Here is a 26,241-nt window from a genome sequence, read left to right on the forward strand (position 1 = left end):
TACTTAAAAAGATGAGGCCTGTAATCTTCATCATAGGTACACTTCAACTATGACAGACAAAATGAGAAGAAAAAAAATCCAGAAAATCACATTGTAAGATTTTTAATTAATTTGCAAATTATGGTGACCATATTCCCAAGAATCTCCATGGGTTTGGTACAGGTAGGCAGTCACTGTAAATAAGAATTGCTTCTGAACTGACTTGCCTAGTTAAATTAAATAAAACAATTATAATATGCCAGTACACTAAAGCCATGATAATGCATGCAATGCTTTATTATAAAGGTATTTTATTTAATGTGTTCTGGTACGGAGACCCGCAGGTCACCCGCTCGGACTCACTTTTGGTTCCAGCAAATCCTAATTTACACATTAAGCACTGGAGAAATTGGTAGCTGCCGCTGCCTCCTCCGGCACACATCTCCTTTACATAGAATTCATGAGGATGTTGATTTTGGCCTTTGGAATAGACCACAACACCTGAACAGGATCGATACATCCGAACATCACACCTGCTAGACAGGAATGTCAGTGTTTTGCCATGGCCAGTGAAGAGCCCGGATCTCAATCCCATTGAGCACGTCTGGGACCTGTTGGATCGGAGGGTGAGCGATAGGACCATTCCCCCAGGAAATGTCCAGGATCTTGCAGGTGCCTTGGTGGAAGAGTGGGGTAACATCTCACAGCAAGAACTGGCAAATCTGGTGCAGTCCATGAGGAGGAGATGCACTGCGGTACTTAATGCAGCTGGTGGCCACACCAGATACTGACTGTTACTTTTGATTTTGACCCCCCCTTTGTTCAGGGACACATTCTATTCTGTTAGTCACATGTCCATGGAACTTGTTCAGTTTATGTCTGCTGTTGAATCTTGTTATTTTACATACAAATATTTACACATGAAGTTTGCTGAAAATAAACACAGTTGACAGTAAGAGGACGTTTCTTATTTTGCCGAGTTTATTTTTACCTTGTCAGCTCAGGGATTCGATCCAGCAACCTTTCGATTACTGGCCCATCTCTCTAACCACTAGGCTACCTGTACGTAATCAATATTAGTAGGCTGCGCAATACAAAAGGGGAATCAAGCAAATCTAAAACTCTCATAAGTCATGAAAATGATGAGCCATATCATCCTCCACTCACTATCACAAAAGGGTTAGAAACCACACAGACTAATTTCATAGAATTTAAAAACACTGTCAGTTTTACTACAATTCTTCAGTCTACTCTCTGATCACTCCAGATCGCCCAGTGAAAGAAACAAATGCTGGCAATACTGGTGTCAAATCATGCAAGTGTCAGTAACATGAAATAATATATACGTTCTCATTGAAACAGTTATACTGCAACTTTTCATGCACAGCGGAGAAGTTGTAACGAACAACAAAATTAGACAGAACCAGCTCTTACCATGACTAACAGATGTCCCAATCTTCTCCTCCTCTTCTTCATCTTTAATGTTGACATTCAGCTCCAGTGTTTGACTGCAGTCTTCCAGCTTCACTGATGCCATCTCTGGATCCTGCAGTGCAAACTGGGCTCCACTGTCACAATCAGGACCCAGTGACTGTAGGTTTCTACTCAGTGTGGAAGGAGAGAGGCAGGCTGGGTTTGTCCTCACTGTTGATGTTACCGACCTCATACCTGAGTCTGAAAATAGTATAAGAGAAACAGACAAGTTATTTTCTTGACAGTTTTGGCAAGGTCTTTAATCTTTATTAAATATATGTATTTTGTTCAATTATCTAATTCATTGCTTGACTTGGACTGAAAAAGTTGTCGATAAACATTTTGGGTGCTGGTACTGTTTATATTTCGGTGCAGGAGCTCCACAATACTTTTGAGCCAAAACTTAACCTGTAGTAGATAAATGCATAAATGACTCAAACCATTTAGTACAAGGTTACAGTTTGTTTTAGGCATCAATATGTGATATTTTCATTGATAACCTTGTATTCACTGTTTTACTTCAAAAAACAATTGTATTTCCTGTTCACACCATAGTAATGTTTATAGATAAAGACAAACTGAATGTGTCAATATTATTTCACATGTAGTAAACCGATAATCAATACCTTTAGCTTCAAAACAGTAGAGCAACCGTAAAATTGTCTCCTGCTGCATCCACACTGCCTGCACTGAAGTCTGTTGACACAGACCGAGTGGGGCCGCCATTTTACCTCCCCGTGAACTTTTCCTTTTGGGAAAAAATCGGACAATTCCATGGAGTTCATATCAGTAGGCTGGTACTGTACGATTCATATCAGTAGACTGGTACTGTACGTATTCATATCAGTAGGCTGGTACTGTACGTATTCATATCAGTAGACTGGTACTGTACGTATTCATATCAGTAGGCTGGTACTGTACGTATTCATATCAGTAGGCTGTGCAATACAAAAAGGGAATAAAACTATTCTAAAAGTATCTCATCAGACAAGAAAAGTATGCGCTATATCATCCTCCACTCACTATCACAAGGGTTAGAAACTGCACAGACTCCCTTCATAGAACTTTAAAACACTGGCAGTTTGTCTACTTCACTTCTTTAGTCTACACTCTGATCACTCCAGACAGCCCAGTGAAAAAAACAAATGCTGGCAATACTGGTGTCAAACCACCAAGTCTCAGTAGCATGACATAACATCTACCTTCTCATTAAAACAGTTCATCATGAAATCCTGCCCTGCCTTTCTAAAGTATTCAAAAGCAAAGTTAAACAGATCACCGACCATTTCGAATCCCACCGTACCTTCTCTGCTATGCAATCTGGTTTCCGAGCTGGTCACGGGTGCACCTCAGCCACGCTCAAGGTCCTAAACAATATCACAACTGCCATCGATAAAAGACAGTACTGTGCAGCCGTCTTCATTGACCCGGCCAAGGCTTTCGACTCTGTCAATCACCTCATTCTTATTGGCAGACTCAACAGCCTTGGTTTCTCTAATGACTGCCTCGCTTGGTTCACCAACTACATCTCAGACAGAGTTAAGTCTATCAAATCGGAGGGCCTGTTGTCCGGACATTTGGCGGTCTCTGGGGGTTCCACAGGGTTCAATTCTCTGTATATATCAATGATCTCGCTCTTGCTGCTGGTGATTCTCTGATCTACCTCTACGCAGACGACACCATTCTGTATACCTCCGGCCCTTCTTTGGACACTGTGTTAAACCTCCAGATGAGCTTCAATGCCATACAACACTCCTTCCGTGGCCCCCAACTGCTCTTAAATGCTAGTAAAGCTAAATGCATGCTCATCAACCGATCACTGCCCGTACCCGCCCGCCCGACTAGCATCACTACCCTGGACGGTTCTGACTTAGAAAATGTGGACAACTACAAATACCTAGGTGTCTGGTTAGACTGTAAACTCTCCTTCCAGACTCACATTAAGCATCTCCAATCCAAAAATAAATCTAGAATCGGCTTTCTATTTCACAACAAAGCCTCCTTCACTCGTGCTTCCAAACATACCCTCGTAAAACTGACTATCCTACCAATCCTTGACTTCGGCGATGTCATTTACAAAATAGCCTCGAACAGTACTCAGCAAATTGGATGTAGTCTACCACAATGCCATCCATTTTGTCACCAAAGCCCCATATACTACCCACCACTGCGACCTGTATGCTCGTTGGCTGGCCCTCGCTTCATATTCGTCACCAAACCCATTGGCTCCAGGTCATCTATAAGTTTTTGCTAGGTAAAGAACTGCCTTATCTCAGCTCACTGGTCACCATAGCAACACCCACCAGTAACACGTGGTCCAGCAGGCATATTTCACTGGTCATACCCAAAGCCAACTCCTCTCCTTCCAGTTCTCTGCTGTCAATGACTGGAACGAATTGCAAAATGACTGAAGCTGGAGTCATATCTCCTCACTAACTTAAGCATCAGCTGTCAGAGCAGCTTACCGATCATTGCACCTGTACACAGCCCATCTGTACATAGCCCACCTAACTACCCCATCCGCATATTGTTATTTATTTTTGCACCTCAGTATCTCTACTTGCACATCATCATCTGCACATCTATCACTCCAGTGTTAATGCTAAATTGTAATTAATTTGCAACTGTGGCTTTTATTGTCTTACCTCACTAATCTTACTACATATAGATTTTTAGTTTGTTTATCCCATGTGTAACTCTGTGTTGTTTTTGTCGCACTGCTTTGCTTTATCTTGGCCAGGTCGCAGTTGTAAATGAGAACTTGTTCTCAACTGGCCTACCTGGTTAAATAAAGGTGAAATAAAATAAATATAACAGTTCTACAGCAACTTTTCATGCACAGTGGGAAGTTGGAACAAATAACAAACTTAGTTAGATAGAACCTGCTCTTACCATGAGAAACATTTGTCCCAATCTCCTCCTCCTCTTCTTCATCTTTAATGTTGACATTCAGCTCCAGTGTTTGACTGCAGTCTTCCAGCTTCACTGATGCCATCTCTGGATCCTGCAGTGCAAACTGGGCTCCACTGTCACAATCAGGACCCAGTGACTGTAGGTTTGAACTCAGTGTGGAAGGAGAGAGGCAGACTGGGTTTGTCCTCACTGTTGATGTTACCGGCCTCAGACTTAATCCGAGTTGGCCAGTATTAATAAAGAGAAACGGACACAAAAGTTAGTGCCAGAACTGTCAAGACTTTCTTTATTCTCTAAAAGATGGTTTATATTTAGGTAAAGGAGCTCCACAATACTGTTGAGCTAATTTTCTATAAGAGGAGCATGAGCTCAAACAGTAGAAATTTGAGGTGCTGGTACAAGTCAAGCACTGATTTCAATAGATCTGGTAGCTAAGCATTGGCAACAAAACATTAATTAATTCACATTATACAAAGCATACACTTTAAATTAGGCAACACAACTCTAAATGCACTTAATCTATAGTAGATTTCCTGAATTCACATAAATGCACAAATTACTCAAAAAACATTTAGTACAAGGTTGCAGTATGTTTCAGGCAGCACTATGTACTATTTTCCTGAATAACCTTGTCTTCACTGTATTATTTCAATCAAAAAACAATAGTATTTCCGTTCACACCATAGTAACATTTATAGATATTCAGAAACAGCTGAATGTCTCATGATTAGTACACATGTAGAAAACTGATTGATAATCATTACATTTAGCTCCAAAACAGAAGTGGAAACGTAAAATTGTCTCTCTGCTGCACCCTCACTGCCTGAACTGAAGTACGTTGATGCAGACCGAGTGGGATCCGCCATTTTACCATCTCCCGAATTTTACACGAAACCAAAAACGACATGTAAAACGAACCCAGAAATCTCAAATAGATTGATCGTTTATGAAATTACCTTGACGAAATTATATACATCCACTCAGACTACCAAATTATCTAACTATGTGACTTGAAAAAGGTGATCACGTTAACTCACGCGGTTTGACATAAAAAAAAAATAGCACATAAAACCTTTATCAGACCTGATAATACCTTGACGTATTTGTTACCCAGCATGTTATGAAATGTTCTTTCGATATATAACGTGATATTACATACCAGTAGTAATATATTTGAAACGGACACAGAAGTTGTCGTCTCGACTGCACAATTCTGACCTATCCTTTATTCTGAAGAATGATGTGCGCCTGCGCGGAACTTCCTGTTTCCCCACCAAACACAGAGACGTAACAACGCGAGACTTCAGAGAACGCTTGGGGCAGACTAAAGCGGTTTGAGAAGTGAACAATTCTGAACTTTTGCAGCGGCTAATGGGGTTTAAAAGATTCCGTCGGACACTTGAAACATGGCCATTCTTTATCAATTTCACAACTGCAGTTGCTTATTCACAATAGCTCACATCATATGATATATATCCTAGCCTAGTGGTTAGAGCGTTGGGCTATGTAGCTGGAAAGTTGCTGAATCGAATCCCCGAGTTTACACAGCATTAATCTGTCGTTCTGTCCCTGAACAATGTAGTTAACCCACCGTTCCTTAGTAGGCAGTCATTGAGATAAAGGTAAAAAATATATATTTAAAAAAATCACGAGTAGCCAGACCGAGGTGAAGTTGGTTTCATATTCAGACATTCATTCGCCAAAAGTCATTGCAATTTCAAAAATCAATAACAAATGAATTGATTGTCACAGAAACAAAAATAGATATGGTTTATTCTATAAAATCTATCAAATATCATTTAAAACTGTATAAATCAATAACTAATTCACCGTTTGTCACCGTATGATTTATTCTATAAATGTCTAGTAGACTTTTACAACCGTTGCTTTGAGTAGAAATTCCCGTTTTGATTTGATAGAAATACATAACATCTCAAATATTGCATTTAAAGATGAAGAAATCAATAACTAATTCAGTGATTGTCTCAGAAAAAAGTGAGAATATGCATTTAAAATAACTTTAAAATAAATGTTAATTTCAAGTGCAATTTGTTCTATATGATGTTAGACAATGTGTACATAAAGTTGTACAATGTTTACAATCTTACATTGTATGTCAAATCAATGTTTGCATTTTTAGTGCAACAGTTCCACATTTGAAAGTAGTTACAAGGAACAACAGTCATTTATTTATACGTCTCTAATTTAACAGAACAATGGGCCCCTTACAATAATGTTCTATTTTGGCTTTGTTGAAGTCCTTCATTGTCATCCCCAGACAAGCTAAATGAAACCATCTCTGGCACACAGAGCGTTCTATCTGCAGTATTAAAAACATAAAACAGGGTTATGTTGATTTACATGTAAACAACAGTTCTGGAATACCCAAATTCTGTTACATGTTTTTGCAATTAGGAACATTTTCAAATTGAATTGGATTTTTGTTCAATTGCTAAATTGACTTTAAAGGACATGCATTTGACCAGAACCCTGACAGAAGCACACTTAACTGAGGTGCTAATCATCGTTAAGTATTCAAGCAATCTGCTAAATGGCATATATTATTATTATATTATTATTATATTATAAATGTTGTAATATCAAACATTACAAGAATGGCATCTCATACATTTGATATATTTCTATCAAATCAAAACTGGAATTTGTATTCAAAACAAAGGTTGTAAAAATATGCTAGACATTTATAGAATAAACCATATCTATTTTTATATCTCTGTGACAATCATTGAATTAGATTTTTATAATTATTTATGGCTTTTTTGCTAATGTCAGTTGAATGTCAGAATGTGTGACTATAAAACCAACTTTACCTCGGAAGTAGGCAGAAGTAGGCAGTTGTTCTTCAAACAGCAGTAAAACTGATTGACTTTCTTCCTTCTTTCCATCTACAACAGGGTTTAGTGCTCCAACTACTCATGGAATCTTCTGCTCAAGACGATGAACCTCCATATATAACAAAACTCCAGATAACATATTTAATAGGTGCCCTGCTCCGAAATTATATACACAATATAATAAAATATATTGATTTAAAAAATATGTTCTGATATAGACAGAATGACTGAAGATTACCTGTAATTTCAAATCATTAGTTTACAATTTCACAACGGAATTAATTACAATTTATAACAGTCATGTCTCAAAACTGGGAGTAGCAGAAAGAGCATGTCATTCACCCGACATGTGTTCCTCTAGACAGTAACACAACCACACAAGGATAATTGTAAGCATCAACATTTTTGAAAACGTTAGTAATTTTACATGGTTGTTATATTAATGTTCAGTTTCCGTTAATGTCGCAAACTATATTTTCTCTAGGCTAACATAAGTAACTCTGCCTGGATACTTGCATGCTAACTAACATTAACTCTAACTTAGCTGCTCCAGCCTACTATGGTCCTGTCCATCTATCCAGGGTAAACAAAGCGGCAATGTTGTGTATTGTATATACAGTATTTCACTAAAAACAGTTTAATTCATTTAATTATACACATGAGAAAAAAATGTTGCCCAGCACAAATTCATGTACAAACATTATTTTTCATTACATTCTTGTCATTTAGCAGATGTTTGTATCCAGAGCGACTTACAGGAGAAATAAGAGTTAATTGGCTTGCTCAAGGGCACAATGACAGATTTGTCACCTAGTCGGCTCGGGATTCAAACCAGCAACCTTTCAGTTATTGGCCAAACACTCTTAACCGCTAGGCCAGATCAATTAACTTCAATACAGTTATTCAAATACATTCATCATCAATGACTAAAATAATGAATCTAGTATTAAAAGACAAATTAATAAACACAAGTATTCGATTCATAGCCTGTTTATCATTAAACACAATTGTTTAGTAATATAAAATAATTCACCCAAACTAATGCTAAAAACAGATCACCCCATCATCTTTATCTGATATACACCGAGTGCACAAAACATTAGAAACACCTTCCAAATATTGAGTTGCACCCCCTTTGTCCTCAGAACAGCCTCAAATCGTCTGGGCATAGACTGTCCAAGGTGTTGAGAGTGTTCACAGGGATGCTGGCCCATGTTGACTCCAATGCTTCCCACAATTGTGTCAATGTGGCTGGGAGTGGATCTCTACTCCGAATAGCTCCTTCCATCTCCTCCCAGAGATGAACAATTGGATTGAGATCTGATGACTCGGCAGGCCACTGCAGTAAACTGAATTCATTGTCATGTTCTTGGAACCATTCCTGGACAAGCCTTGTGGCATGGGGCATAATCCTGCAAATCTATTTGCAGATGGATACACAACTGCCGTGAAGGGAGGCACCAGATTGGTAATGATGTTTAGATATCCTGTGGCATTCAAACATTGTTCAACTTTTATCAAGGGGCCCAATGTGAGCCCTGAAAACACACCCTAAGCCCCATAGTCCTCCCATCATCATGAAACAGCAGGAACCGGGATTCATCAGACCAGGCAATGTTTTTAAAATTCTCCAGTGTCCAGTGTTTTCATTCCTTAGCCCACTGCATCTGCAGTCTCTTGTTTTCTACTGAAAGCTAATGGGGATCCATAATAAATACACAAAAACAACACTATTTTGGTTCATAGTTTTTCACCTGGATTTACCTGGTCACCTATGTCATGAAAAGAGCAGGTGTTGTTAATGTTTTGTGAACAGAGTATGTAAAAAGAGTATGTTGTTTCTACCAGCTCTTTCCCACAGAAAACTGCAGAGGGAAGTAGTACAACCCAGTCAACCATCAAACTCCAACTCCAGACATATCACAGAGGATATTCAACCCTAAGGTAATCTCAATATCTTTACAGTAGAAACTAACAAAACACATCAAAACTGACAAGGTACAAACTGGTCCGTAAAGTAAAGAAAGGCTAACATTCTATAACGCTCCCTTTCCTCTGTAAAGTTCTCTCATAGTAAGAAACTACAGGTGAAGTCAGAAGTTTACACACACCTTAGCCAAATACATTTAAACTCAGTTTGACTATTCCTGACATTTAATCCAAGTAAAAATTTCCTGTTTTAGGTCAGTTAGGATCACCACTTTATTTTAAGAATGTGACATGTCAGAATAATAGTAGAGAGAATGATTTATTTCAGTTTTTATTTCTTTCATCACATTCCCAGTGGGTCAGAAGTTTGCATATACTCAATTAGTATTTGGTAGCATCTCTTTAAATTGTTTCACTTGGGTCAAACATTTTAGGTAGCCTTCCATAAGCTTCCCACAATAAGTTGGGTGAATTTTGGCCCGTTCCCCCTGACAGAGCTGGTGTAACTGAGTCAGGTTTGTAGGCCTCCTTGCTCACGCAATCTTTTTCAGTTCTGCCCAAAAATGTTCTATAGGATTGAGGTCAGGGCTTTGTGATGGCCACTCCAATACCTTGACTTTGTTGTCCTTAAGCCAGCCATGAAGTATAATAATAATAATATTGCCACAACTTTGGAAGTATGCTTGGGGTCATTGTCCATTTGGAAGACCCATTTGTCCATTGGAAGACCCCAAGCTTTAACTTCCTGACTGATGTCTTGAGATGTTGCTTCAATATATCCACATCATTTTCTATTTTGTGAAGTGCACCATTTCCTCCTGTAGCCACGCACCCCCACAACATGATGCTGCCACCCCGTGCTTCACGGTTGGGATGGTGTTCTTCGGCTTGCAAGCCTCACCCTTTTTCCTCCAAACATAATGATAGTCATTATTGCCAAACAGTTATATTTCTGTTTTATCAGAACAGAGGAAATTTCTCAAAAAGTACAATCTTTGTCCCCATGTGCAGTTGCAAACCATAGTCAGGTTTTTTTATGGCTGTTTTGGAGCAGTGGCTTCTTCCTTGCTGAGCGACCTTTCAGGTTATGCCGATATAGGACTCATTTGACTGTGGACAAAGATACTTTTGTACCCGTTTCCTCCAGCATCTTCACAAGGTCCTTTGCTGTATGTTCATCTCTAGGTGACAGATGGCTGCGTGGTCCCATGGTGTTTATACTTGCATACTATTTTTTGTACAAATTAACCTGGTACCTTCAGGCGTTTGGAAATTGCTCCCAAGGATGAACCAGACTTGTGGAGGTCTACAATAGTTTTTCTGGGGTCTTGGCTGATTTCTTTTGATTTTCCCATGATGTCAAGCAAAGAGGCACTGAGTTTGAAGGTATGCTTTGAAATACATCAACAGGTACACCTCCAATTGATTAAAATTATGTAAATTAGCCTATCAGAAGCTTCTAAAGCCATGAAATCATTTTCGGAAATTTTTCAAGCTATTTAAAGGCACAGTCAACTTAGTGTATGTAAACTTCTGACCCACTGGAATTGTAATACAGTGAATTATAAGTGATATAATCCGTCTGTAAACAATTGCTGGAAAAATGACTTGTGTCGTGTACAAAGTAGATGTCCTAACCGACTTGCCAAAACTATAGTTTGTTAACAAGAAATTTGTGGAGTGGTTGAAAAACTAGTTTTAATGACTCCAGCCTAAGTATGTTAACTTCTGACTTCAACTGTATAGGATTACAATAGAGCATTCTACGCTTTCTTCATTTGATCCAATTCAACGTTGCCAATTATTTAATGACATGACAATTAAGTGGAGTGTCTAATCTTAGCTGGTCTGAGAGAACTGATGAGGCTTCTCTCCTTCATGTATACCTTGGTGTCTTTTGAAATGACCCAGTTGAGAGAAACTCTTTCCACAGTCAGAGCAGGAGTAAGGCTTCTATCCTGTGTGTATACGTTCATGTTGTTTTAAGGTGCCCAGTCGAGAAAAACTCTTTCCACAGTCAGAGCAGGAGTAAGGCTTCTCTCCTGTGTGTGTTCTTTGGTGAACTTTTAGCTCAGTTGATGTTGTAAAGCATTTTACACAGTCAGAGCAGGAGTAAGGCTTCTCTCCTGTGTGTGTTCCATGATGAACTTTTAGCTCAGTTGATGTTTTGAAACATTTTACACAGTCAGAGCAGGAGTAAGGTTTCACTTCTGTATGTATACGTTCATGTGTTTTTAAGTGGCCCAGTTGAGAGAAACTGTTTCCACAGTCAGAGCAGAAGTAAGGCTTCTCTCCTGTGTGTATACGTTCATGTTGTTTTAAGGTGCCCAGTCGAGAGAAACTCGCCCCACAGACAGAGCAGGAGTAAGGCTTCTCTCCTGTGTGTGTTCTTTGGTGAACTATTAGCTCAGTTATTGTTGTGAAACATTTTACACAGTCAGGGCAGGAGTAAGGCTTCTCTCCTGTGTGTATACGTTCATGTTGTTTTAAGTTGCCTAGTTGAGAGAACCTCGACCCACAGTCAGAGCAGGAGTAAGGCTTCTCTCCTGTATGTGTTCTCTGATGAACTTTTAGCTCAGTTGATGTTGTGAAGCATTTTACACAGTCAGAGCAGGAGTAAGGCTTCTCTCCTGTGTGTATACGTTCATGTTGTTTCAAGGCATCCATTCGAGAGAACCTATTTCCACAGTCAGAGCAGGAGTAAGGCTTCTCTCCTGTGTGTGTTCTCTGATGAATTTTTAGTGATGTTGATGTTTTGAAGCATTTTCCACATGCAGAGCAGGAGTAAAGTTTTTCTCCTGTGTGTATTTTTAGGTGTATTTTTAGCTTTGATAGAAATGGGAAAATCTCCCCACAATGTGGGCAGTGGTGAGACATCTTTGCTCTGTGATCTTCCTGCTGATGCTCTGTGGATGTAGAGAATGTCTCAACATGGTCTCCTGTGTGATCAATATCAGAACAACCAGTCAATTGGTGTGATATACATGTCAATCAAATGTATTTTATGAAGCTCTTTTTACATAAGTTGTAACAAAGTCCTTTACAGAAACCAACCCAAAATCCCCAAAGAGCAAGCAATGCAGAAGCACAATGGCCACGAAAAACTCCCTAGAAAGCAGGAACCTTGGAGGAAACAGAGAGGAACCAGGCTCAAAGGGGTGGCCGGTCCTCTTCTGTCTGTACCGGGTGACATATGCATTCATATCAGGAGCCTGTACAATACAGGGGAATAAAACTATTCTAAAAGTGGGTAAGAGATGAAAGCTAAAAAAAGGGGCTTGTCATCCTCTACTCACTATCACAAGGGTTAGTAACTACACAGACTCACTTCATGGAACTTTAAAACACTGGCAGTTGGTCTACTTCACTTCTTTAGTCTACTCTCTGATCACTCCAGATATCCCAGTGAATAAAACAAATGCTGGCAATACTGGTGTCAAACCATGCACATCTCAGTAGCATGAAATAACATCTACCTTCTCATTGAAACAGTTCATCATGAAACAGCTCTACTGCAACTTTTCATACACAGTGGGAAGTTTGAATGAACAACAAACTTAGTTAGACAGAACCTGCTCTTACCATGATTAACACATTTCCCAATCTTCTCCTCCTCTTCTTCATCTTTAATGTTGACATTCAGCTCCAGTGTTTGACTGCAGTCTTCCAGCTTCACTGATGCCATCTCTGGATCCTGCAGTGCAAACTGGGCTCCACTGTCACAATCAGGACCCTGTGACTGTAGGTTTGGACTCGGTGTGGAAGGAGAGAGGCAGGCTGGGTTTGTCGTTACTGTTGATGTTACCGGCCTCAGACTTAATTCTAGTCCTGTAACAACAATGAGAAACAGACACAAAAAGTTATTGTCTTGACAGTTCTGGCACTTTCTTTATTCTCTAAAAATATATTATATGTTCAATTATCTAATTCAGTGCTTGACTTGGACTGAAATAGGTGCCGGTAATGTTTAAATTTAGGCACGGGAGCTCCACAAAACTGTTGAGCTAATATTCTATAAGAGGAACGGTCACAACTTCCGCCAAAGTCGGTCCCCAAAGTCCAGTATGTTGTTTCTATACAGGTGTTTTTGGACGCAGGTCCGATGCTGGGTTAAACACGTGTCTCTCAGAGCTCAGGCCGGTGGTGCTGGTCCACTGCAACCAGGCGTCAGTCTGAGGTGCGGGAGGTTCCTCCGCCCCTCCACCTTGGACACGGTTTGTGGGGCCATTCAAAGTCCTGGGGCCCCGGCGTTTGTTGCAGGTTACAGAGCCATATTAACCCCTTGTTCCATGGTCTCTCCTCAGGCCGGTGGTGCCGTCCACTCCAGGAGCCTAGCGGGAGGGCCTTTGGACATCAAGGGGCCCCTCGTGCAGGACTGGTGGGAGGGGCCTTCGGTCTGGAGGAGAGATGCTGGGTGCCGGTGGAGGAGGTATTGGATCTGTCGATGCAGCAGGAGTTCCCCTGTCTCCATCCGGGTCACCCTACGCCTCGTCCTCCGGGTCGTCCCCGAGGCCGGTGGTAAAGCCATCGCCGATTCACTTTTACATTTTCCATTTGTTTTTTGACACCTGGTTTCAATTCCCCCATTACAGATTCAGTATTTAACCCTCTGTTTCACACATGTATGTGTTTGTTCTATTTTGTTGCCGGGAAGACTGTATCTGACACGGCATTATTGTTTCTATTATGCATTGTGTATTAAATACCAGAAACAAACATCTTTCTGGTAAGAAGAGGGGCAGGGGCACATGCCTTATGATTAACGAGACGTGGTGTGATCACAACAACATACAGGAACTCAAGTCCTTCTGTTCACCTGACTAATCGCTGCAGTTGTTCATAGTCCATCGGTAAATAGCCCACCCAATTTACCTACCTCATCCCCATACCGTTTTATTTATTTACTTTTTTGCTCTTTTGCACACCAGTATCTCTACCTGTACATGACCATCTGATCATTTATCACTCCAGTGTTAATCTGCAAAATTGTAATTATTCGCCTACCTCCTCATGCCTTTTGCACACAATGTATATAGACTCTTTTTTCCTACTGTGTTATTGACTTGTTAATTGTTTACTCCATGTGTAACTCTGTTGCTGTCTGTTCAAACTGCTATGCTTTATCTTGGCCAGGTCGCAGTTTTATATGAGAACTTGTTCTCAACTAGCCTACCTGGTTAAATAAAGGTTAAATAAAAATCAAATTAAAATTGAATTCCTCACAATCAAATGTCGACCGCATTATCTACCAAGGGAGTTCTCTTCGATTATAATCACAGCTGTATATATTCCCCCCCAAGCAGACACATCGATGGCCCTGAACAAACTTTATTTGACTCTTTGCAAACTGGAAACCACATATCCTGAGGCTGCATTCATTGTAGCTGGGGATTTTAACAAGGCTAATCTGAAAACATGACTCCCTAAATTGTATCAGCATATCGATTGCGCAACCAGGGCTGGTAAAACCTGGGATCATTGCTATTCTAACTTCCGCAACACATATAAGGCTCCCCCGCCCTCCTTTCGGGAAAAGCTGACGACTCCATTTTGTTGCTCCCTGCCTACAGACAGAAACTAAAACAAGAAGCTCCCGCGCTCAGGTCTGTTCAACGCTGGTCTGACCAATCTGATTCCACGCTTCAAGACTGCTTCGATCACGTGGACTGGGATATGTTCCGCATTGCTTCCAACAACAACATTGACGAATACGCTGAGTCGGTGAGCAGGTTCATTAGAAAGTGCGTTGACAATGTCGTTCCCATAGCAACGGTTGAAACATTCCCAAACCAGAAACCGTGGATTAACGGCAGCTTTCGCGTGAAACTGAAAGCGAGAACCACTGCTTTTAATCAGGTCAAGGTGACAGGAAACATGACCGAATACAAACAGTGTAGCTATTCCCTCCGCAAGGCAATCAAAATCAAACAAGCTAAGCGTCAGTATAGAGACAAAGTAGAGTCACAATTCAACGACACAAGAGGTATGTGGCAGGGTCTACAGTCAATCACGGATTACAAAAAGAAACCCAGCCCCGTCACGGACCAGGATGTCTTGCTCCCAGACAGACTAAATAACTTCTTTGCCCGCTTTGATGACAATACAGTGCCACTGACACGGCACACAACCAAAACCTGCAGACTCTCCTTCACTGCAGCCGATGTGAGTAAAACATTTAAACATGTTAACCCTCGCATGGCTGCAGGCCCAGACGGCATCCCCAGCCGTGTCCTCAGAGCATGCGCAGACCAGCTGACTGGTGTGTTTACGGACATATTCAATCAATCCTTATCCCAGTCTGCTGTTCCCACATGCTTCAAGAGGGTCACCATTGTCCCGGTTCCCAAGAAAGCTAAGGTAACTGAGCTAAACGACTATCGCCCCGTAGCACTCACTTCCGTCATCATGAAGTGCTTTGAGAGACAAGTCAAGGACCATATCACCTCCACCCTACCTGACACCCTAGACCCACTCCAATTTGCTTACCGTCCAAATAGGCCCCAACCCATCTGGAAAAGAGGAATACCTATGTGAGAATGCTGTTCATCAACTTCAGCTCAGCATTTAACACCATAGTACCCTCCAAAGTCGTCATCAAGCTGAGACCCTGGGTCTCGACCCCGCCCTGTGCAACTGGGTACTGGACTGCCTGATGGGACGCCCCCAGGTGGTGAGGGTAGGTAACAACATCTCCACGGCAACTGCTCCGCCCACAACCATAAGGCTCTCCAGAGGGTAGTGAGGTCTGCACAACGCATCACCGGGGCAAACTACCTGCCCTCCAGGACACCTACACCACCAGATGTCACAGGAAGGCCATAAAGATCATCAAGGACAACAACCACCCGAGCCACTGCCTGTTCACCCCGCTATCATCCAGAAGGCGAGGTCAGTTCAGGTGCATCAAAGCAGGGACCGAGAGACTGAAAAACAGCTTCTATCTCAAGGCCATAAGACTGTTAAACAGCCACCACTAACATTGAGTGGCTGCTGCCAACACACTGACTCAACTCCAGCCACTTTAATAATGGGAATTGATGTAAAATATATCACTAGCCACTTTAAACAATGCTTCTTAATATAATGTTTACATACCCTACATTACTCATCTCATATGTATATGTACAGTGGGGCAAAAAAGTATTTAGTCAGCCACCAATTGTGCAAGTTCTCCCACTTAAAAAGGTGAGAGAGGCCTGTAATTTTCATCGGTACACTTAAACTATGACAGACAAAATGAGAAGAAAAAAATTCCAGAAAATCACATTGTAGGATTTTTAATTACTTTATTTGCAAATTATTTTGAAATTTGACCCTAATAACCCAGACCTGTGTGTTCAAGGCACCTTGTATCATTGCCTGGAGGAATGTGCTGAGATACAAATGTTTTGGAGCTCAGTACTGCGCTATATCTCTGAGATGACCTCTACCCCAATACCACTAATCCATAAGCTATGCCTCCAAAATCTTTACCCAGAGAATATCTCTTTACATAGGAGAGAAAATAAAAATGTTTGACCTCTGTCTATTACAAGCTAGACGTTCAATTGCTCTCCACTGGAAGTATGTCAGTTCCCCCTCACTTGGTCATTGGTTAAAATAATGAACATTAAGCCTGGCTCTTGAAAAATGTACTTATATAGTGAAAAAGAAAGCCCCAGAGTTTCATAATATTTGGGATCTGTTTAATGAGTTTTTGCAAACTGATGATATTGTAGAAGCATTGGAACTGTAAATCTGTATATTCTCTATATTTTATGTGAATATTGGCTCTCGTCGAAGAGTAATCTGCATTATCTACAACTGTATATTATACTTTATTTATTTATATTATTGGATTTCTTTATGTTTGGTTGTTATATTTTCATCTCTCTTTGGGTTGGGGACACCCAGGGAACCCAGGGAACTGTGTAATAAAATACAGATTTTTACTTTGTCAGCTCAGGGATTCGATCCAGCAAACTTTTGGTTACTGGCCCAACGCTCTAACCACTAGGCTACCTGTAAGTATTCATACAAGTAGGCTGTGCAATGCAAAAGGGGAATACAACTATTCTAAAAGTATCTCAGGTTTTGTTTCATAGAACTTTAAAACACTGGCAGTTTGTCTACTTCACCTCTTTAGTCTCCTCTCTGGTGCTGGTGTCAAACCATGCAAGTCTCAGTAGCATGAAATAACATCTACCTTCTCATTGAAACAGTTCATCATGAAACAGTTCTACTGCAACTTTTCATACACAGTGGGAAGTTGGAATGAAAAACACAAACTTAGTTAGTTAGAACCTGCTCTTACCATGAGAAACAGATGTCCCAATCTTCTCCTCCTCTTCTTCATCTTTAATGTTGACATTCAGCTCCAGTGTTTGACTGCAGTCTTCCAGCTTCACTGATGTCATCTCTGATTCCTGCAGTGCAAACTGGGCCCCACTGTCACAATCAGGACCCAGTGACTGTAGGTTTGAAGTCAGTGTGGAAGGAGAGAGGAGGCCTGCGTTTGTCCTCACTGTTGAGGTTACCGGCCTCATACCAGCGTCGGCAAGTACTAGAGGAGAAACGGACACAAAAGTTGTGTATTCAAAGTCCTGGCACTTTCTTTATTCACTATTAAATATATTTTATTTTTTTCTTGGTCAATTATCTAATTCAGTGCTTGACTTGGACTGAAATAGTTGCGGATACTCATTTTGTGTGCCGGTACTGTTTATATTTAGGTGCAGGAGCTTCATAAAACATTTGAGCTAAAACTTAACCTGTAGTAGATAAATGCATACAAGACTCAAACACCATTTAGTACAAGGTTACAGTTTGTTTTTGGCAGCACTATGTACTATTTTCCTTAACCTTCTTCACGGTATTATTCCAATAAAAAAACAATTGTATTTCCATATAGAAATACATAGACAGACAAACTGAATGTGTCAATATTCTACACATGTAGAAACTGATAATCATTACATTTAAGGTCACACTACTGTTTTGAAGCTAAAATGGTCTCTGCTGCATCCACACTGTCTGCACTGAAGTCCGTTGACGCAGACCGAGTGGGAGCCGCCATTTTACCAGCTTGTGAATTGTTCCTTCCATGGAGATCTATGGACAATTACTTCGACCTCATGGCCTGGTTTTTGCTCTGACAGGGCTGGGCGATGTGGCCAAAATATCACACCATGGCATTTTACACATTTGTGACAGTATTTAATGTTTTTGATTAATAAAAGTTCTACATTTGCTTTATGAGTAGTGCGTGACCCCAGGGTGGCAACACTTATATTCTAAATGAATTCAATGGGTCTTTCTCAATTCTGATTGTTTTATACTGTTCAATTCAACTTCAACCTAAAACAATTCCCTGCACTCATTTGAGGTCATTTACACACTGCCACGATATGGGCAAAAATACTAGGGCTTATTATTAACCAAATGTTGCAATTTAGATCAAAACACCAAGGTGAACTTTTGGAATCATGGAAATAGAACGATTATTCTAATTCTATAGTTAGAATATAAATAATGGGCACTTCTACCTTCTCATTGAAACAGTTCATCATGAAACAGTTCTACTGAAACTTTTCCTGCACAGTGGGAAGTTGGGACGAAACAAACTTAGAACCTTCTCTTACCATGAGAAACAGATTTCCCAATCTTCTCCTCCTCTTCTTCATCTTTAATGTTGACATTCAGCTCCAGTGTTTGACTGCAGTCCTCCAGCTTCACTGATGCCATCTCTGGATCCTGCAGTGCAAACTGGGCTCCACTGTCACAATCAGGACCCAGTGACTGTAGGTTTGGAGTCAGTGCAGAAGGAGAGAGGAGGGCTGGGTTTGTCCTCACTGTTGATGTTACTAGCCTCATACCTGAGTCAGCAAGTAGTAGAAGAGAAACAGACATACATTATTGTCTTGCCAGTTCTGGCACCCTCTTTATTCTCTAAAAATATATTATATTTCTTCTTGTTCAATTATCTAATTCAGTGATTGACTTGGACTGAAATAGGTGCCAGTACTGTTTATATTTAAGTGCAGGAGCTCCACAACACTGTTAAGCTGATATTCTATAAGAGGAACATGTGCTCAAACAGTAGACATTTGGAGGTGAACTCTTGTCCAAGTCAAGAACTGATCTCATTTCAATAGATCAGGTAGGTAAGGATTGACAAGAAAACATTGATGCAATAATATTAGACACAAAGGACACACAACGTAAGATCACTTAATATATAGATTTCCCAAATTCACATAAAATGACTCAAAAACCACGAAGTACAAGGTTAGTTTGTTTCAAGCATCACTATGTATTATTTTCCTGAAGAACAGTAGTATTTCCGTTCACACCATATGCATGTGTCTGAATATCAGTACACATGTAGAAAACTACAATCATTACATTCAGCTTCAAAACAGTTGCGCAACCATAACATTGTCTGCACTTTAGTCCGTTGACTCAGTCCGAGTCGGCGCCGCCATTTTCACAGCGTGTGAATTTTACAAAAAAAAACGATAACATGCAGCTCGGAAATCTCATTTTTTAAATTCTTTATTATTGTTAACCTGAGCAGAATATGTAAATCCACTAAAACAAACCCAACGTCTCTAGTTACGTGACTTGCAAAATAGTTTAACGTCACCACGTTCTCCACTCGGTTTGACACAAAAATAACACATCAAAACTTTACCAAACGTGATAATAATTTAATGGATTTGTTACCGAGCATGGAATGACATGTTCTTTCGACATTAGAAAGTGTAAACGTGCTATTACGTACCTGTAGTAATAAAATGAAACGGGCACAAAAGTTACCTTCTTGACTGCACAGTTCTGGCGCTTTTTTTTATTATTCTGAAGAATGGTGAGTGCCTGTGGGGAACTTCCTGTTCCCCCACTAACACAGTCCGTGCATTTCGGGAACCTTGGGTTGGCCCTACCCCATTACATGAGAAGGGGGTAGCTGTAGCTGCTGCTCCTCCTCCTTCTCTGGGACACTTCTCCTTTGCATAGTGTTGATCAAGCTGTCGATTGCGGCCTGTGGAATGTTGTCCCACCCCAGCTAGCACAGTGGATCTGGGCGGATTTCGGTCAGACTCGACCGACATGTGGCCCGAGGATGCGGGGATTGAGCTCGGGCCGAATCCGGTGTGAGTTATCTGGCCCAAATGTATTACTTGGGGCTCGGGACGATTGGGGCTACTCTCTGGCAGATGATTACACGGGCGCCTGTATATAATTAACATTTCATTATTTATTTATTTGTCCATATTTTTTTAATTGTTTCCGTGATAAAAAAAAATACAATTAACTTTTAAATTAAATTATTTTAGAGTCCGGTTTAAGTTGTATTTTAGTATTTTGATACTTTGTACATGGCAACTGATAAGCATTTAACACAGCAGTCGTGGTGCAGATCCACTAAGGATGAAACATTTTCTGGCGACAGTAGTCTGTGAAGTCTTGGAGGCCCAAAAACTTCTCAGCTGTAGATATAATTATGTCCAGGAAGCTTGGCGCCAGTGATGTACTGGGCAGTTCGCACTACCCTCTGCAGTGCTTTGTTGTTGGAGGCCGAGCATTTGCCATAACAGCATCTGGTCATTTGGTCAACAGCATCAATGTAACAGTACAACTGCTAATTAGCTTACGTCCGTACAACTGGGACTCCCAATACGTCCCCTCGCCGATACCCGGGCGCAAACCAGGGACCAGGGCGAGGGGACGGACGTAAAGTTGTACTGTTACATTGGTGCCGTGACCCGGATTACTGGTTGCTGCGGAAAAGGAGAAGGTCAAAAGGGGGTGAGTGTAACGGATGTGAAACGGCTGAAAGCTTAGTTAGCGGTGTGCGCTAAATAGCGTTTCAATCGGTTACGTCACTTGCTCTGAGACCTTGAAGTAGTAGTTCCCCTTGCTCTGCAAGAGCCGTGGCTTTTGTGGAGCGATGGGTAACGATGCTTCGAGGGTGACTGTTGTCGTTGTGTGCAGAAGGTCCCTGGTTCACGCCCGGGTATGGGCGAGGGGACGGTTTAAAAGTATACTGTTACACTTCCAACTCTGTGGCAACAGTTTTGGGGAAGGCCCTTTCCTGTTTCAGCATGACAATGTACCCGCGCACAAAGCAAGATCCATACAGAAGTGGTTTGTTGAGATCGGTGTGGAAGAACTTGTCTGGCCCGCACATTGCCCTGACCTTAACCCCATCGAACACCTTTGGGATGAATTGGAACAAATGGTCTGTTCTATATCTTCAATCAAATTAAACATGTACTACTGTGACATTAATGTTTCATGGTATTTTTCATCAGTTGTTTTCTATGAAATGTCATTTCCACCACACTCTGTAATTACCAAACTTTGTCATTTCACAACGCTAAGTCATTACCACAACGCTAAGTCATTACCACAACGCTAAGTCATTACCATCACGCTACATATTGTTGTGGCAACGGTGTATTAAATTACAATTGATATTGATGATTTTCCCATGTGAGAACCTCATGTGCTTGTTCTTAAGATAATATTTTACATTACTTTAGAAATTAAGATGTTGATGTGGTAAATACATGTTTCTGAGTATCATCAAGGCATACAGTGGGGGGAAAAGTATTTAGTCAGCCACCAATTGTGCAAGTTCTCCCACTTAAAAATATGAGAGAGGCCTGTAATTTTCATCACAGGTACACTTCAACTATGACAGACAAAATGAGAAAAAAAATCCAGAAAATCACATTGTAGATTTTAATTAATTTATTTACAAATTATGGTGGAAAATAAGTATTTGAAATATTCATTGTCTCTGTGAATTGAAATGATATTGTTGCCCACCAGTGCACTCAGAAGAGGAAACAACGATACAATGCAGTCTAACAACATCTCTCTCAAACAGCACAAGATCTGATTCACTGTAGAAGTACTGGACCTCTTACATTTTAATTCCAGGTTGCATATTACAATATTTAGGGGCATATCAGATGGTCTGTTCTGACCATAACAGTCACACCAAGCATAGGGTTGGTTGGTATAAGATTGAAATGGGTAAATAATGTACATAGTAGTTACTTAGCCTGATAACATATCACTCCCAAAAGACATAAGCAGAAATGTAGCAGCCTATACACCTAATCATTAGTGATCTGACATGCTGTATTACATGGAAACTGTAGGCTACTAACAGCAGCAGTTACATAGTCTAGTTTACTATGGTCCTGTCCCTCTGACCAGGGTAAACAAAGTGGTCATGTTGTGTTTATACAGTATGTCACTTCAAACAGTTTATTTCATTTAATTATACACAAGAGAGAAAAAATGTATTGTACAAACATTATTTTTCATTGCATTCTTGTCATTTAGCAGATGTTCTTATCCAGAGAGACTTACAGGAGAAATAAGAGTTAATTGCCTTGCTCAAGGGCACAATGACAGATTTTTACACCTAGTCGGCTCGGGATTCAAACAAGCAACCTTTCAGTTACTGGCCCAACACTCTTAACCGCTAGGCTACCTGCCGCCAGATCAATTAACTTCAATACAGTTATTCAAATAGATTCATCATCAATGACTACAATAATGAATCAAGTATTAAAGACAATTTAATAAACAAGCAGTATATTCATAAATCTGTTAATCATTAAACAAAAGTTTAGTAATAAAATAATACACCCATACCAATGCTAAAAACTGACCACCCCATCTTTATCTGATATACACTGTGTACAAAACATCAGGAACACCTTCCTAATATTGAGTTGCACCCCCCTTTGTCCTCAGAACATCCTCAATTCATCGGTGCATAGACTGTCCAAGGTGTCTACTCTGAATAGCTCGTTCCATCTCCTCCCACAGTAAACTGAATTCTCTGTCATGTTCTTGGAACCATTCCTGGACAAGCCTTGTGGCATAATCCTGCTGAAGAAATCTATTTGCAGATGGATACACTGCTGCCATGAAGGAGGCACCTGATATTCTTTAGATATCCTGTGGCATTCAAACATTGCTCATCTTTTATCAAGAGGCCCAATGTGTGTCCTGAAAACACACCCCAACCATCACACCACCAGCCTGCAATGCTGACACACGGCATGGATGCATGCAGTGGTGTAAAGTACTTAAGTAAAAATGATTTAAAGACCTACTTTAGTTGTATCTGTACTTTACTATTTATATATTTTGTTTGTTTTTAATTTGACTCCTTTTTTCAGAAAAATTTCTTTAAATAACTAATTTAGCAGTTTTTGGGGCGTATCTGTACTTTACTATTTATATCGTTGACAACTTTTTCACTACATTCCGAAAGAAAATAATGTACTTCTTACTCCATTCATTTTCCCTGACATCCAAAATACCCCTTACATGTTTTATGATTAGCAGGACAGGAAATGGTCCAGTTCACACACTTATCAAGAGAACATCCCTGGTCCTCCCCACTACCTCTGATCTGGCAGACTCACTAAACACAAATGCTTCGTTTGTAAATGATGCCTGAGTGTTGGAGTCTGCTCCCCTGGCTATCCGTACTAAACATTTTTTTTTAAAGACAAATGTGCTGTCTGGTTTGCTTAATTGAAGCAATTTGAAATTATTCATACTTTTGATACTTAAGTATATTTACAACCAAATACTTTTACTCAAGTAGTATTTTAATGGGTGACTCACTTTCACTTGAGTCATTTTCTATTAAGGTTTCATTACTTTTACTCAAGTATGACAGTTAGGTACTTTTTCCACCATTTCCTCCCATCAGTATGAAACAGCAGGAACTGGGATTCATCAGACCAGGCAGTATGTTTCCAATTTTCCAGTGTCCAGTGTTTTCATTCCTTAGCCCACTGCAACCGCAGTTTGTTTTTTGTTGAAAGCTAATGAGGATCTATAATAAATACACAACAACTAGATCATTAAGGATCATAGCTTTCACCTGGGTTCAGCTGGTCAGTCTATGTCAAGGAAAGAACAGGTGTCGTTAATGGTTTGTACACTCAGTGCATGTTGTGTCTACTAGCTCAATCCCACAGAAAACTGCAGAGTGAAGCAGTACCACTCAGTTACCCATCAGACTCCACTGTGAGAAGCCTCACAAAGGATATTCAACCTTAAGGGCAAATCCAAGGTCATCTCAATATCTTTACAGTAGATGCCAACAACACTCACCAAAACTGTCAAGGTGTACACTGATCAGTAAAGTAACGACAGGCTAACATTCTATAATGCTCCATTCCCTCTGCATTGTTCTCTCACAGTGAGAAACAACAGGATAACAATTGAGTGTTCTACGCTTTCTTCATTTGATTCAATTCAACGTTGCCAATTATTTAATGACATGAGAATTAAGTGGAGTGTCTAATCTTAGCTGGTCTGAGAAAACTTCTCTCCTTTATGTATACATTGGTGTCTTTTTAAATGGCCCAATCTGTAGAATCTCTTCTCACAGTCAGTGCAGTGATAAGGCTTTTCTCCTGTGTGTAAACGTTGATGTCGTTTTAAGTTGCACAGTAGAGAGAAACTCGCCGCACAGTCAGAGCAGGAGTAAGGCTTCTCTCCTGTGTGTATACTTTCATGTCGTTTTAAGTGGCACAGTACAGAGAAACTTGCCGCACAGTCAGAGCAAATGTAAGGCTTCTCTCCTGTGTGTGTTCTCTGATGAACTTTTAGCCTAGTTGATGTTGTGAAGCATTTTATACAATCAGAGCAGGAATAAGGCTTCTCTCCTGTGTGTGTTCTTTTATGAACTTTTAGCTCAGTTGATGTTGTGAAGCATTTTACACAGTCAGAGCAGGAGTAAGGCTTCTCTCCTGTATGTATATGTTTATGTGTTTTTAAGTGGCCCAGTCGAGAGAAACGTTTTCCACAGTCAGAGCAGGAGTAAGGCTTCTCTCCCGTATGTATATGTTGGTGTCTTTTTAAGTGGCCCAGTAGAGAGAAACTCTTTCCACAGTCAGAGCAGGAGTAAGGCTTCTCTCCTGTGTGTATACGTTCATGTCGTTTAAGTTGCACAGCAGAGAGAAACTCGCCTTACAGTCAGAGCAGGAGTAAAGCTTCTCTCCTGTGTGTATACGTTCATGTCGTTTTAAGTTGCGCAGTAGAGAGAAACTCGCCTTACAGTCAGAGCAGATGTAAGGCTTCTCTCCTGTGTGTGTTCTTTGATGAACTTTTAGCCTAGTTGATGTTGTGAAGCACTTTACACAGTCAGAGCAGGAGAACAGCTTCTCTCCTGTGTGCACTCTCTGATGAACTCTCAGAGCCTTGGATGTTGTGAAATTCTTCCCACCGTCAGTATAGGAATACCGATTCTCTCCTGTGTGTATTTTTAGGTGTACTTTCAGCTTTGATAGAAATGGGAAAATCTCCTCACAATGTGGGCAGGGGTGAGACCTCTTAGCTCTGTGATCTTCCTGCTTTTGCTCTCTAGATGTAGAGAATGTCTCAACATGGTCTCCTGTGTGAACAACATCAGAATAACCAGTCAGTTGGTGTGATATACATGTCAATCACATGTATTTTATGTAGCCCTTATTACATCAGAAGTTGTCACAAAGTGCTTTACAGAAACCCAGCCTCAATCCCCAAAGAGCAAGCAACGCAGATGTAGAAACAAAGTGGCCACGAACCAGGCTCAAATGGGTGGCCAGTACTCTTCTGGCTGTACCGGGAGACATACATATTCATATCAGTAGACTGCACAATAGAAAGGGGAACAGAACTATTCTAAAACTGGGTAAAAGCCATATCATCCTCCACTCACTATCAAAGGGTTAGTGACCAGGCTGTATCACATCCGGCCATGATTGGGAGTCCTATAGGGTGGTGCACAATTGGCCCAGCGTTGTCCGGGTTTGGCCGGGGGTAGGCCGTCAATGTAACTAATAATTTGTTCTTAACTGACTTGCCTAGCCTTTTTTTTAAAAGACTAATTTCATAGAACTTTAAAACACTGGCAGATTGTCTACTTCACCACTTAGGTGTACTACTCTTTGAGCACTCCAGATATCCCAGTGAATAAAACAAATGCTGACAATACTGGTGTCAAACCATGCAAGTAGGAGTAGCATGAAGTAACATTACCTTCTCATTGAAACAGTTCATCATGAAACAGTTCTACTGCAACTTT

The 26,241-nt window shown here is 40.5% G+C and overlaps 1 protein-coding gene across 2 annotated transcripts in view; it reads right to left on the reverse strand.

Annotated features, from left to right (window-relative positions):
• Window positions 1–337: 337 nt before the first annotated feature.
• Window positions 338–26,241, reverse strand: part of LOC118370516 (zinc finger protein 79-like) — a 94,445-nt gene continuing 68,541 nt past the window's right edge. The window contains exons 7-10 of one of the 2 annotated variants that reach the window (XM_052508438.1): window positions 18,770–19,003; window positions 17,443–17,691; window positions 1,414–1,647; window positions 338–655 (exon numbers count right to left, since the gene is read on the reverse strand). In XM_052508438.1, coding sequence (XP_052364398.1) covers window positions 516–655; window positions 1,414–1,647; window positions 17,443–17,691; window positions 18,770–19,003 — 857 coding nt within the window. In that variant the 3' untranslated portion in view covers window positions 338–515. Of the gene's footprint in view, window positions 656–1,413; window positions 1,648–17,442; window positions 17,692–18,769; window positions 19,004–25,026; window positions 25,570–26,241 lie in introns of those variants that run through there. The other variant, XM_052508440.1, reaches the window with a different exon arrangement.

The sequence above is a fragment of the Oncorhynchus keta genome, unplaced genomic scaffold (assembly GCF_023373465.1).
Source record: "Oncorhynchus keta strain PuntledgeMale-10-30-2019 unplaced genomic scaffold, Oket_V2 Un_contig_3619_pilon_pilon, whole genome shotgun sequence".
Lineage (NCBI taxonomy): Eukaryota > Metazoa > Chordata > Actinopteri > Salmoniformes > Salmonidae > Oncorhynchus > Oncorhynchus keta.